The 15,682-nt window shown below is 39.5% G+C and overlaps 1 protein-coding gene across 4 annotated transcripts in view; it reads right to left on the bottom strand.

Moving 5' to 3' along the window:
- The window catches only part of MAP2K5 (mitogen-activated protein kinase kinase 5), a 263,644-nt gene that overhangs the window by 60,102 nt on the left and 187,860 nt on the right, over nucleotides 1-15,682 (bottom strand). For all 4 annotated transcript variants that reach the window (XM_068554385.1, XM_068554405.1, XM_068554395.1 and 1 more), the window contains one exon: nucleotides 164-190. In XM_068554385.1, coding sequence (XP_068410486.1) covers nucleotides 164-190 — 27 coding nt within the window. The remainder of the gene's footprint in view (nucleotides 1-163; nucleotides 191-15,682) is intronic.

Here is a 15,682-nt window from a genome sequence, read left to right as displayed (position 1 = left end):
TTCTATTATTTCTAATGGTACCTAATCTAATACAGGCAGTTAAAGGTTTGCATTTTCTTCAAAATGCAATTTGCTAAGTTTAAAACAAGGCATTCAAGCATGCAAAGGAAGCAGCCATCAGGAAAAAGAAAAGTGAATTTTTTTCTGAACTCATAAAGCTTACCATTAAAGATCCCTGGTTTTTCTGAATCTGAAAAAAGGCAATATGTAATTAGCATGTCATAATCAAAATGACTCACTTGGACACATTATGATCACTGAGAGAAAATTATTGCATTGCTGGTGGCAATTTGTGGGCATGTGTTAACACAATTTACATAATGAAAATACACAAATGTTAATAGCTCGCTTCTCATTTATAGGCGAAAGTCAGCAGAATGTTAATTTCACACAACACTTTTTAGTACCCTCCAGGTTGTATTAGAATAGGGAGAAAAACCATAATCCATTTCAAAAGGCTGTTTACGATTCAGATATAAATAATGTTTTATATTGCTAGATTGTGAACACTGGGCTTAATGTTGCAATCATTGCTAATGTTATGAAGCTCACTCTTTTTAAATTAAAAACCGATTTATTTAAAATTGAAATTAAATCATAGTCAGAAATTAGAATTTTGGATTCCTGCCAGTGTCTGCTCACAATCCCCTATTTTGTGAAGAAAACTTTAATTATGTGGTTGAAGTATTTGCCTCTGACTCAGGAGTGGGTAAAGACTCCACCTTTTCCAAAGTTCCTTCAGCAGGGCAGCAATGCTTTCTGGGAAAATCAAATTCATGCAAGTTTAACACTGGTTTCCAGGGGATAAGAGCAGAGTCAAAGAAGATGCCTGTTCTGGAGGCAGCTGCTCACACAGCTGACACCGATAAACCACATCTCTTAGAAAGTTACTAAAATGTGACACCAAATTAATAAAACATCCACTTAGTAGTTAAAGTATTAAACACTTCAATGTGCTCCCCCCAACCAAAAAAAAAAAAAAAAAAAATGCCTGCAGTTATTACAAACTCAATGAAAATGGAGTCCCAGGTACTAAATTTCCTAAGGAGGAAAATTTCAGGAACCAAATGTAACTATTGAGGAGTCAGTTGTTTGCTGTGATAACTGTGCTTCAACCAGCTGGTAAAATATAGGTAAACTAGTTAATAGTCCCTTATATGCTTTTAATGGTGCTTTTAAAAGTTCTTTCACATACATGTTCTCATTAGATCTCACAACCACCCTGAGCTTGGCAGGGATGGTCATCTCTAGTCTATGATGGGAAAAACCGGGCCTCCCAGAGGTGGGGCAGGCCCAAGGCCACAGGAGCAGGCTGTGGTTGTGCTGGGGTCTCTCTCGTGCTCCTTTCTCTCCAGCATCATATCTGCCTACAATCACAGCATTCCTTAAAAACAACTGGATTTGCATGCGTTTATACTTGGCATGGTAAAGTTGATAAATTATCAGTTTTGGCATGTGGGTTCTTCTCAACTAGACTCTTAAGCTCCTCAAGGGCAGAAGCCATGTTTTTGCATTTCTTTTGCATCCCTATGGCTGATCAGCAGACCCTTCCACCGAGTGCTAGATGTTTTAAAAAGTGCTTTCCCAGGTATTATCTCAACTGAACATGGTCCCCACTCATTCCTGCTCTTGGCTCCTCATCATGCCCTCCCCAATCACCACTCCCTGAAACTTCCACCTCAGGTTGATTGGCTCTTAGTCTACTTTGATAGTTCCTACTGAATGTTGTCCTGAGGCGCTTCTTGTTCCTCTAGCCAATGAGTACTTCTGCGTAAGGGTCTGCGGGGGGGGGGGGGGGGGGGGGGGGGCGGGGAAAATTTACATTAAAAAGGAAGACTGAGCTGTTAACTACCATCTTGGAGTGGTTAGGGTTTTAGTAACAAGCTACAGCACCTTTAAAAAATCATGAAAAAACCCAGGTAAATTCTCCTATGAGATATCTTTGGTGTTTGCTTTTACAGTTGGTCCTTGATCAACATGGGTTTGAACTGTGCAGGTCCACTTACATGTGGGGCTAGTTTTCATTAGTAAATACTACAGTACTAAATGGTCCATGGTTGGTTGAATCCATGGATGTGAAGGAACCTCAGATACTCGGAAATTGGGGGCCGACTAAATTATATGCAGATTAACCCCCTCGTTGTTCAAGGGTCAACTGTATTTTTTTAAAGTACCCACACATAAGCACCGCCTCCCCCAAACATTCTCAGTAAGATATATCTACTTCAACAGGAGAGTTACTTTTTCTAATGTACACAGAATTAGAAAGCTGTTTTGACAAAGAGAATGTTTTTCATAAATTTCCAATAGTCAGGGGGATTACAAATTCTCTGAGGAAAACATGTAGCAAACATTTTAAGTGATATGTTTCAAAATGAATTCAGGAATGGATTGTGAGACACTGTTCCCAGTAACGTGAGTTGCGTGAACTAAATGAAAATTTCCTCATAAACTGAGACCTTAGGAAAAGTTTCCACCCTGCCCTAATCTGTGGGTTAAAAGCATGGTTTAAGACAGCTTAAAATTGTACTATTTTAACACTTGCTCCTTACTACAAGAAAAGGAGAAACAGCAATATCAAAGTCTGTTTTATGATCTTATAACCATATTGTTATACTGTTTTGCCCAGGGTTTTAAAGGCAGATGCTGTTAACAGGTTTTATCACACAGTTTTGATAGCAACATACTACATGAAATCATCTTCATAAATTTTGTATTAAGGTAGCAGTGCCAGTACCTGAAATTGATTCAAAATGCTTAAGATACTCACTTACTTTTTAACAGTTACACAATGCAGTGACATATCTTCTATTTCGCAAGAATCTGATGATGCAACATCACTGTAATTGATTCATTTCTCAATTAAATAAAGCTACTGTGCTTTTCTTTATATGAATGCCACATAGACCATAGAGTTAGATGTATTATCTCCTTTCTCTGTCTCAGATACATGGCCTTAAGTGCCATATTCTGTTCCTCTGTTAATTCCACCAGAAAATTTAATGTCACGGTCATATTTTTCAAATTCTGAACTGCCATAAACTCAACTGTATTTATATTAGGCATATTTTTCACTACTAAACTCTTTGTTGTTTACCTTTTTCAAGATCACATTACTGTACAGGCGCAGCAATCATAAAACAGAGCCAAACAAAGTCAACCTCCAGTCGTGGCCTCTGCTTTTGCACACAGTTCATGAAAAAGTGAAGCCCCTAGTTTTAAAGCACATTAAAAGTGGTACTAAGGGTCCTCAATATAAAATGTTAGCTTCGTGAATGCCTCTCTTGCAAATGCTTAGCTGTGAGAGCAGAGTTCAGAGGGACACAATAACATTGTAAGGGCTCACGTACTGCCTGCACCTCCCAACATATGAGATGCTTTTTATAACTAACTTGTCCAAGCCCACCTTCCTGCCTGTACATTTTGCTTGCGTTGAGTTTTCTATGTCTAACTGATACTTGGGGACAAAGAACAGAACGATAATTGCTCCAGTCATAGGCTTTGCTAATCAGTCTCTAGAACTAGTAGCATTTTGAAACACTGTTTAGACAAACCTCTTCCCTCTTCTGGGCATAGCTTTTTTTTTTTTTTTTTTTCTTTCATCAGCCGTTAGGTTCAAGATTTTAAGCCACACTAACAGGGGATAGTTATGCCTCATTCTAATATAAGACAGACCCTTATGTGTTTAAATGGGGAAGAATGACTTTACAACAGGCAAGCCTAAAAATCAGTTAGGTCTGATATTTAGGGTATTACTGCAGTCATATTTACCTTGCAAGGGCCATACAGTTGAGTTGGCAATTAAAAAGCTCCCATAATATGACTTGTGACTTTGGAAAACGAACCTGGAAAGGAAACTGCCAATGCAAAAGTTTGCTCATGGGGCCTCAGCTATTTAATCAACGACTCTGGTGATAAAAATCAACTTTGAAAGGCTCACATTATGCTTCTATCTCTATAGAGGTACTTTTTACACACACAGTGGTAAAGCAGACCTTGCTACCAGCACTTTTATATTATATTCAGAAGCACAATCAGAAAACTGAAATGAATCCACCTATGTAACTCAGAGAAGACACCAGCTATAGCTTTCATTTTCTCTTTTACTCTCTGAAATTATGGCCTGCCCTGCAGCTCTTGTCTGAGAGATTTATGTGTGACCTGGGTCAGATCTTCCAATATCAGTTGACAAATTTTCTCTTTACATATTTACTGCTTTTCAAGCTTGTGTTATTTTCTCTTAAACAGAAAAAAGAAATATAAAATTAAATTATATGGTTGGGATTTTAAAAGAATATCGTTTTTATTTGTTGTGCTCCTGGAATCACATTCTAGCTTTCAATGTTGAACTCTATTCTCTTTTTAAACTTCAAATTTTAGAAACTGTAGTTATTTTGCAAGGACTCTTTTTTTTTGGGGGGGGGGGGTTCCTTTTTTGGCCGCGCCATGCGGCATGTGGGATCTTTGTTCCCCGACCAGGGATCAAACCCGTGCCCCCTGCATTGGAAGTACGGAGTCTTAACCATTGGACCTCCAGGGAAGTCCCAAGGACTCTCTTTTCAAATCAGATTCATTAAGCTATAACTCCGGCTAAATACAAACAGGGATTATGGCAAACTGAGATTTTTATATTCAAAATGAAGAATAACGACCTAATTTGTTTTCTGGAGATGGAAGGGACCTCCAAGATCTACTCATTTTGCTGTTAGGGAAACTGACGCTCAGAAGGGAACAGTGCCCAAGGCCACAGATAGAACCTGGCTTAGAACTGCCTGCTGACTCACAAGGCTTCCTAGTATGGGGACAAATGCATAAACTTTGGAGTCAGAAAGATCCCTGGAATTCCAGTCAGATCCCCATGGCTTCAGAAGCTCCCTCCCTTCACTAGGCTTAGGGCTCTTGTCTAGAAAGTAAAGGATGAGCTAGAGGGGCCCAAAGACCCCCCAACCCCCCAAGCTGCCCATTCAAGCATCATGATTCTTTTTCCTACCTGAAGGAGAACTGACACTGGCACTCAATCTGATTGTATCTGGCACTGTGCTGGGTGATAAAACTTAGGGTCACATCACCTCCAATCCATCATAACTTGCAAAAACAAAGTGCCCAAATCTCAAAAAGCCCTCAGTGAGAGAAAAAAACCACTTCCACATGACCACAAACTGAATACATACTGCTTACTAACACTAACTTAAAATAAGAGTACCTAAACAAAGGACTGCTTTTTTGAAAAGGAACAGAACGAAACTTACCAGGGTTAACTACAAACGGGAATTTTGGCAAACTGATATTTTTAGACACTGAATGTATTATGAGACAAAATAAATGAATAATATATATTATTTCTAATAATATAAATGAACAAAAACAATTCACTTGTGCTATCCTATCTCCCCTGTTCATCAGCCTCTGTCCTTGTTCAAGTTCTTATCATGCCTGTGAATCTATTAGCATAGCTTGTATAGGACAAAACAAAACAGAAACAAAAAATAACTCCTATCACTTATTTAAACACAAATCAATCACTTAAAAATAAGTGATAAGAGGATTTAGAAAGGGGCTACTCAATAAGGTGTAAGAAGGTCACTATGATTCCCACATTCTAAGATCCACTCACTGGCACCTTCTCCCTGCCCCACACCCCAAACTCGGGCTGGGGTGCTGCATTCAGGAGTGACCAGTTTTAAAAAGTTAAAAATAGATATCCCTGAATTTAACAAACAGCTGGGCGGGCTAGAAAGGCTCCAAGATGCCTAGAGGAGGGCACAGCTCAGATGGGACCAGGCAGAAAATCACTGCAGCCATAAATTAGGTCACTTGGCTCTTACTGCTTCCCGAGTATCAAGGACAATGCATTGTCACACAACACACAACAGCTGGAGCACCAAGGTACAGTGCGACATCATTCATGTGCTGGGTCTGCCAGTCAGTGAGCAGGAAAAAAAGGACCTGATTGCCAGTCTATACTCTTTTATCCCTTGTGTATGTAAAATTGACATAGCTCAGGTCCTCCCCCACACAGGTGTACAAGAGCCAGCGTTAAATCATCTCCCCGGCAAGTAAATGAGAACTGTAATATTTAGACCTAAATTCTGTGAGAAAAGCAGGGGCTTAGGATCACAATTGAAAACGACCAATGTGAATTACAAAACTGACCTTTTCCCTAATGGTACAAGGTCTGGTCAAGGAGTCCATTAAGCACTAGCTTTTCAAAGAAGATTTTAGACATCTGCTGTATCAAACTTTTCTCTTTTCTTTGCTCCAAAAAATGTGTGGGCTTATTTCAGAATCTAGGAAGAATATCTGTTCTTTGTGTATGGGAGAGTGGTGAGAGGGGGAGGTGTTGCTTTTTCTGAGAAAGGCCTGTTGATCATTCTACTCCTTATGGTCAAATAAATCTGCCATAGCAAAAGTTATTTTAGTGTGTCAAAATGTCTGAAAGGTTTTTTCTGGAGCTATCAGTTAGTTTGCACCTCTATTAGCTTAAATCCTCCACATGCCACAGAGTCCAGAACGATGTTCAAGGTCAAGTAGTCCAATTCCTTGTTCCATGTAGAAATTCGCTTTATAATATTCCTGACAGGGACTTCCCTGGTGGTCCAGTGGTAAAGAATCCGCCTTCGAATGCAGGGGACGTGGGTTCGATCCCTGGTCAGGGAACTAAGTTCCCACGTGCCGCGGGGCAACTAAGTCCACGTGCCTCAACTAGAGAGCCCGCCTGTCGCAAACTAGAGAGCCCATGCACCCTGGAGTCCAGGCGCCTCAACTAAAGAGAGAATACCTGCATGCCACAACTAGAGAGAAGCCCTCACACCGCAACAAAGAGCCCACGCACCTCAACGAAAGATCCTGCGTGCCACAACTACGACCCAATGCAGCCAAGAATAATTAAAAAAAAAAAAAAAAAAAGAGTGGGGGAAACCAATGAAAAACAAATATTCCTGACAGACAGCTATCCTGTCTTTGCTAGAAGACTTGCAGTGATGGGATTCCAACGATTCTATCTTGGGTAGCTTGAATTGTTAGGAAGTTCATTCTTATTTTGAGTCCAAATATGTCTTCCTATAAGATGTGCCCATGGTCTGGAGCTGTAGTGATTAAGTCTAATGACAGCTCTTCACATATCTGAAGATAGCTGTCATGCCTCCACAATGTTTTCTTTCCTGAACAAACATCCTATTGATATTTTCTTCCTAGGATCATTTGCTATGTTTGGTTGCCCTCCATCCTTCTCCCTTCCATTAGTAATGACACTCTAACAGCATTCCCCCGCCCCTAAGCAGCCCACGTGCTTCGTGGGAAGAAGACTTTGCCCCCAGCTTTAGAGATGGCGCATGTGGTTCAGGCTTAAACTAGTTGGCATCACCTAAGTGCCCTGGGTGCAGGGAGTTAAACTGGTCCAATCAAACTGAAGCCCAGAGCCTCTGGTTGCTTGTGGGGGAAAAGAGACCTGTTCTTTCCTTCTAAACTGGGAAGCAGGTCACCCCAGGAACTCCACAGCCATTCTTGGTCTGTGAAGGGAGAAGCCTAATAAGAATAGAGCTCAAAGTGGCTTACCGGCTAAAGTTCTACCTAAAACCAGCGATACTTAGATTTTCGGTCACGCAATTCAATAAATTTCCCTTATGACTGAGGCAACTTTGAGTTGGGTTTTCTGTGACCTGAACCAGAAAGCTGCCTAGAAGGACCCAAGCATGATTTCACATTCTGCTTTGAGGTTACCTTTCTCTGAGTGTGGTGCCATATGTGTACGTTCCTTATAAAGTGTGATATCCACGCCTGAACACATACCTTGCACTGGCTTAGATCACCTTGCTTTGGACACTATACACTGTTTAGTAAACTGTCATAGCGGCTACAAGTGCATTCACATTTTTGATAGCCACGTCACGTAGTTGGCTCAGTGGAGAGAAACAGAGAAGTCTGTAAGTCTTGGGCTGAAAAAGAATTACTTCTTTCCTGTACTCTTCTATTTCTTATGTGTTTCATACTGACAGAGTATTTGAGAGTCAAAATGAGTGGATCATTAAACCAATTACAGAATCTAGACAAGTCTGATGAAGTTTCTACCTGTTGTCTTTCCCCTGTAACTGACAGAAAATGCATCAACCTTTTATTTGTTTGGCTGAGGAGATGCTTGCCCAACACTGAAGCAGACTCATAGACTTGGTGTCTGAAAGCACCTGAAAGGTTTTTTAATCTGACCTAGCTTCCGCCCCATCTGACCCTTGAATCCATCCTTTACGCCCCTGCTGACCGGACTTCTGTCTGAATACATACAGTAATGCGGAGCTTGCGTTTTCTGATTGTCCATTCTACCTCCTGTTCCAGTTCTACCCTAATAGTACAAATCCACATCCTTTCTTACAGAGAATCCTCAAATATCTGAAGACAACTATCACATCTCCTTGGAAGCTTTTATTCTTCAGGTATTAATGCTAGCAGGGTAGAGTGGAAATACAGACATGGAAGAAAAGGGGATGAAATTATTAATTTAAAGCCTAAGGATGTGTATTGATTCTTAGTTCCTGCTGATTCTAAAACATGCTATTGCCAACATGTAAAAAAAAGTAAAATTAAACTAAATTATCAATTCATCAATTCATATATGTTTATGAAGTACTTACTCTGTGCCAGCCACTGTACTAGACTCTAGGACTCAGATGATGGATAAGATATAATTGCTGGTCCACAAAAACAAAGTGACTTATTAATAAGTTCCCTGAAATTTAGTGGCAGAGCTGAGACTTAAGCACAGGGCTTGCACGCACCTCTAAATGTCACTGAATATTTGTATAAAATATAGTTCGCTGGATTCAGGATGCTGTCAATTTCTAAGACAGCTTCCCCACGCCTCCCAAAACAAGTTATATTTTTAGGCATTGCAAGGAAGGTTTTCTTTGTGAGCTAAGACTCCACATATCGCTCCTTTTTTTTTTTTTTTTTAACTGCGATATATCTGACAACATTTTTTGGCCTGCTGAGATTCTGAGATAAGCTGTAACTGCAGCCAATACATGGTTCATACAGGATTAGGAAAGAAAAAAAATCTTGAAATACAGTCACATATAACCATGTTAATTAACATGTGTCTTACTGGCTAGACTGTAAATTCAAAATAGGTTTAAAGAGAAGAAGTCATGGATCTAGAATTAACCGAAGAAAGTCTGACTTCTGTTTCAGAGTTTCGGTTCACACCTCTCATATTTTGATATAAGTAAAATAAGGTTTCAATAAACTCTAAGGGAGGACATGGGGAGACGGTGTTGAGTAAGGTGGCTGAAGGTATGGAAAAGAGGAGGAAACTGTTCATACAAGATGAAAGGAGACCACAGAAGTATCTAGTCCAGCATTTTTCAGTCTTTGTTTACCAAATAACTCTTGGTTCATACAAGATATTACTTAGACACATTTTGAAAATTAACAGATAATGTGTTCGTGTGCGCATGCATGTGTGTATGTGTCAGGGAGTGGATGCCCACCTACTGTATTTGGCACGTGACTGACCTAGGCCACCTCCATCAGTTTCCAGATGAGGAAACTGAGGTCTGAAAAGAAATAAGGTCAAACAACTAATAGGAACAGCCAGGACCAGAACTCAGGTTAGCTCTGTGTGTGTGGCTGGGCAGAAACCATATACTGATAATGATTCAATTTGTCACTTGTTGGGTGTGTCACTTGCTGTACCCCAGTTGCCTCTGCCCTGAGTCACTGAGCATTTCCAGCTGCCTGGCTACCAAGGAGGCATAGGGCTGACCAAAGAGCAGGGGCTGGAGGGAGGCCTTTAGCCGGGAACATTCTTTTGTTTACTGTATTTTACCAAACTAGAGCTAGGACTGGGGTCGAGGTCTCCTCGTGCCCAGAATGGTGCTCTCTGAAACCTGTTTCTGAACAGAAAACAAGACAAGCTCCATCACCCTCTTTGGTCTTTCTTTCCCCAGACTTCCTTACCTTCCCCTCATGGTGTCACCACCTATAGACCTTGACAGTGTACAGCACAACAGAGTCTACACTTGGTTCTAATTGCTTTCCTCAGTTTCCCACAATTCTTTGGGGACGACACCTTGGCTCTGAGTGTAAACAGACAACTGCCTCCTTTCTTAGCTCCTAGCAGTCCCTGGCACCCTCCTTCCACCTGGTGTGTCCTGGGCAATCTCCAGTCTTAAATCGAATCAGCTCTTTGCTCCTTTTAGGCAACTCACTGATTTTTCAATGAACTTAGCTTGTCTGTTTTATTGGCACTAAAGAGGGTTGGGTTCTTAGCATCATTAACATTTTAGTTGAGGAAGAATTCCCAAACTCCCCAGGCATTAATCCAGAACTGTTAAATATTTAAAAAGTAATCTGTACCCAAACAAAGCTTGGCCAGGTCTGCCCCCTTTTTAACTTGGATGCCAATGAGCCCCTAGCCCCAAATCTACCCAAGTTTTCTATACTGAATGGTGATAAGTAAAACACTGGAGTACAATAAAGTTGATGTCTTTGTCTGTTGTTGCTGCCGCTACTACTGCTGTTGAAGACCACTTCCCCCCAGGGATCCATATCCATCAGCAATTACCTGGCAGGCATGGAGCATCCTACGACAGTAACTTCCATCTCTGTAGACACACCAGTTGGAGGCAGTACTTGAGTGGATGGGTGTGTAAAATAAGGATAGCTATTTGGGCTCAAGGCCTCTGGGTGCCTTCTCTCACTTTCTCCCCCTGCCCCATCCCTCTAGAGTGGGAGACAGTCTGATCCTGTTGCCAAATAACTGGTAATCATCAGTGAGTCATTTAATGGCTATGGACCCCCCTTTCCTCCTCTGTAAAATAAATGAGTTGGACTAGACCATTGTGAGATCTCCTCACATCCTGAAATCCTATGATTCCATGAGGTAGTACCAATGAAACCAAAGGGGGAAAAATGGAAGGCCTTCCAGACCACAAAGTCCAAGAGGGAAAGAAGAGAGCGAAGTCACCCCTAAAAGCCAGACTGGGCACCAAGTTCATTACTTCAAACTTCAATTCTATTTCTGGGCTAAACTGATTATTTAAAAATTGTAAAAGAATCATGGTCCCCAGTTACTGAATTAAAAATGACTAGATTCTGCATATAATTCTATATATTAATGATTGTGATTGTGAATGATAAATTATAACACGAAAAAGAAAGACTGTAAAGGAAGGCTCTTATGGGATCAGAAAAGTAATTCATTTCAGTCCTAACTGGAGTGAGACATGGTCATATATTTTCAGAGTTACATAGGTAAATCCCTAAAGTACTTTCTGGAAATATAAATAATACTAATATTACCTTGCTCTTATTTACCACCTTATTTTTTTCAAAGTGGTCTCTTAGGTATTAGCTCATTTGATCATGACGACCAATCCTCCAGCAGTCTAGAAAATGTTCTACGATGTGCCAAGTTAAATTCATAAAGGGTGGCAGGGAACCCCTCAGAGGCGTGTGCCAACTGACCTTAGGGTAGAAATCTGAAAATGCAGTGATTTCCAACCTCAGACTGGCTCTCAGTCATCTCAAAGGGATTCATGAAATTCTCAAGCTCAATTTCATCATCTGGTCTCTGCTACATGTGCCATCTCCATCCTGATACAGCACTTCTCTCCTCTATCATTCTACCAACCCTTTCTTACTTCCCTCCCAGTGTTGCTTTAGAAGTCATCTAAGGACATTCCCAAACTATTAGGGAGATGAATGTCACAGTAGCAGTAGTAACCTATTGAGTTGAAGTACTGCAAGGACACCAAATACAACATGCTGCTTTAGACCTTTATCTTTTACAAGATGACTCTCCTCTTGACTAGAATACCTGGAAAGTTCTTTTCCATCCTTCTAGCCTTACAGCCTCAGCTCAAGCATCATCTACCCTGTGAAACCACAGCTTCCTAAAGTGAGCTGACCTCTTACTCTTGCGGCCAGAGCATAGTACCTCCTGTAGGGCTCCTTTTACATCAACTGTCATTTGCTTATGTTTTTCTTCCCACTGCATTGGACTCTTTGACAGCAGGGACCACATCTGTTTCATTTCTGTACTCCCAGTGCTTCGCACAGTGCCAGGACAGAGTAGATGCTCAATGACAAATACATGTTCAATTAAACTGAGATGTATGTCATAAAATAGTTTAGAAGGTGCTATAAAACCAAACCAACATTGGGTTAGTGCTTTTTAAAAAAACAGAGACAATCACTAACCTAGCTGGCTAACTACATATACCTCAATTGAGGTATTAACAAGTAATCTATCTTTAATGGGAAGTTTCACATTTCTAAGCTACCCACATTTGGGGGATGATTTCTCTTCCATTTCTGCTCCATTTTAAAGATATAGTGGGAACCCACCTCCTGTCTTCAGCATAGACTAAGCAAATAAAATTATGAGACCTCTTGATAAGTATGAAATAGACATTGGGAGAAAAATTTGACATAGACAATTAAAAAATTCCTGGGAAGAAGCAACTGTGTATCAGTGAACATCTTCATATCACCTAAATTTCACCTCTGCATTTTATGGAACATAAAATCTGATTTTATGGCTTGAAATATCAGTATATTTTAACTGTCTATATCCTCAATAGTGAGGATGAAAATAAACAATGAATTAAAACATGTAGGCTAGAAATGTTTGGAAAAATAAAACTGTACACATATCACTCTTTTGGACTCTTGCCAATTAAAGGTTAGAACCTGAAGTTGGGGTAATAACCCACTGCTGTTTTTTTCTTTGACCAGAGATCTCACACAAAATCTGGATACTTACAGTTTACTAAAATCCTTGATGTTCATATTTCAAAAAGTTCATGCAACAAAGGATAGATTCCAAACACCTCTTTTCAAAGAAGGCAAACTTTTTAGGTTTAATTTTGCAATACTAGGTTGGTCTAGGCATAATTAGTACATTAATACATAAATAAGACAGTGATATCTATAGTGTGAATTTAATACTGAATATAAAACCATATTAAATTGTCAAAATTAGGATTAATAATAATATACTCAAAGGATTTTAAAACATGAATAAAATTAGGTGTAAATACTCTAGTATTTTGACATTAACTTTTGAAAAATGTTTAATATTTTAAAATAGTTTTAAGAACATACGCTTTCTACTTTATTACAAGACAAATACTCTATCCAGAGCACAATTTATTACTACAAAATAAACGTATGTTTAAAAGACAGTCTGTCAATTGAAAAAAAAACCTCACACACATTAAAACAGCAGGTTTCCAGGGCAAGTTAAACAAAATATTTTCTACTTGACAAGCTGCTTACATTTAAATGAAAACAGGGCAATTGTGGTCAATAATATGGATTGCATATAATAAGAAGGACCTTAGATCATGTTAATACAAGGATCAGAATGCAGTAACTTCAATTAAAACCACCCAATTATTTAGCAAACTTTCAGATACAGCAAATAAATTAATCTGTTTTAAATGGAAGTGCTCAGATAAGTAGCTTTTTGACCTATGAGTAAGTCTCACTAGCAGCAATCACAGCAAAGCAAGGATCTGCTGAAGCAAGGCAAAGCCCCCAAATCAAACAAATGGTATCAGTAATCAAAAAGCATTTGCAAAACATATTTCCTTGGTTAGTAGCAGGGGGTTCTGAGCAAATGCCGCCTACAGCTTCCTTCATACTTTGATATACAGTGTACGGGGGGTGAACACATGTTTCTCTTACCCATGAACAAGTGGGGTACTTTGCTTTTTAACAACAGGATATTTTCATTTCTGTACTGTCTTGTGAAAAAGGCCAGTCATTATACTATTAAGAATACATGTCTTTCACTTAAATTCCTCTATTATCCACTTATGTTTAACTTGTATTGGGATTTAAGAATGCGTCCTTATTGAGACAAGTAATATGTCATCATTTTGTTCAGCTAACAGGCCTGACAGACCCTGTCTCCTTGAGTTAAGAACAGCAGATCTCTATTTCGTACATTGGTGGCAAAAGGTGGCAGAGTAAATGAGAAATGCCAATTGGTAGTAAAGATTTTTAATCCCAAAGATGCAGACTTTCCTTTTGCCTTGGTCTTAATTACTCTATTTGGCCAGATGATGGTATGTTTTTTCAATAAAAATGATCTCTGTATACTGCAATAATTTATTTGAATGCCATTGTTATGTATTTTAACAAATAACATCACTATTCACTATATCTCATATTTTTGATCCTTTTTACTACTTATCATCTCCTTTATTTGAAACAGATTTTTAACAGATAATCTTGATCATTACAACAATATCTTGCTTGCATTTTATTCAAATAATTCTTAAAAACAGCTTAAAAAGCCGTTTGGAATAACATCAAGCTTGCCATCAATCAAACGAAAAAATTCCGCTGGCGGTTGTATAAACATCAGATCAAGTCTGATGTCTTCAAGGATTTCAGAGTGAACCATAAAAAACTCCATTAACTTCTGACAAAGAATGCAAATTAATCACAACATGGGGTGAAATGAAATTAAAGGCTCTTTTCTAATCAATGACAAGGCAGGATGAAATATTTGTTACTCTCTCTGCACTCAGACTGCCTAGGATGTTTGCACTTCCCTCGCAAAGCCCCAAATGTAAGGTGTGAGTACAGATTCACCCAGTTGCTGTTTAGCCCTCCCCCCAACCCCCCCCCCCCCCCCCGCACCCCAGAGCTATCTGCTTACAAGTCGTGGAGATTCACAAAACACACTAATCATCTGAATCTCAGGTGCATCCAATTTGTTATTCACACTCTCCCATGCCAGTGAAAAGCCTGGCGCAGACAGATGCACCAGGAACCCTAAATGACAGTTTTGGCCTCCGGAAGTACAATCACTACAGCAAAATCTAGTACAGCCTCCAGGTGAAATGTCTGGAGCTCCATATGGAGCAGGGAAAATTAACAACAAGATGAAAATCACTGCAGCAGCAGGGAGTCGGAATTTTTGAAAAAAAAAAAAAAATGAAATTTAAAGATGAAGAAAGAGAAGTAATAAATTAATGGGGTGTGAAAACATTCAAAGCTTTACAATACCAGGGGCACTATTTGCTCAGATTTTTTTTCTTTTTTTAACTTCAGGTCATTTTGATGTAACTTATTAACCAAGATCGGGAAATGTAGCCAAAAGAAGAAGAACATTTTTACACATGCAAAAGTACCTGAAATACATTTGTATCTATATTATCTTCACTTTCCTGTGGCATCTTGCTTACCAAATTTCCAAATGCCAGAGCTGGCACATCCCCTGAGAAGTCTCCTTAATGGATTTACTATCATCCTAATGCAGGGTACTGTTGTAAAGTCTGAATGAAGGATGACAATTTTTAGCAGGCAATCTTTTTCATTTCTCCTAAATTATGGTGCCATTAAACAAACCATTGCCCACCATCATGTTTTTTAAGTCAACTGGATTTGGATCTACGTGATTAACTATACACAGCTCTAGTCCTTGTCCGGACTTGCACATTTTTCCCGATGACTATTAAAGCTAAATTGTTCAAGAAATTGAGATACTATCTGTTTACCAGATGTTTAAAAACACAAGTTTTCATTATGCTGTTGTGGAATATCCTTCACAGGCACCCAGAGTTTAATGGCACTGGGGTCAGTGAGAGCTCTGGGTCCCTCCAGATCCATCACTCTGCTAAACACATGGTAAGCAAAGCAAAAGGGCTCTAGGGAATGGTCTTGTCATCATCTT

Source organism: Eschrichtius robustus, chromosome 1, assembly GCF_028021215.1.
Source record: "Eschrichtius robustus isolate mEscRob2 chromosome 1, mEscRob2.pri, whole genome shotgun sequence".
NCBI classification, from domain to species: Eukaryota; Metazoa; Chordata; class Mammalia; order Artiodactyla; family Eschrichtiidae; genus Eschrichtius; species Eschrichtius robustus.
This window is presented reverse-complemented; position numbering and strand designations above follow the sequence as displayed.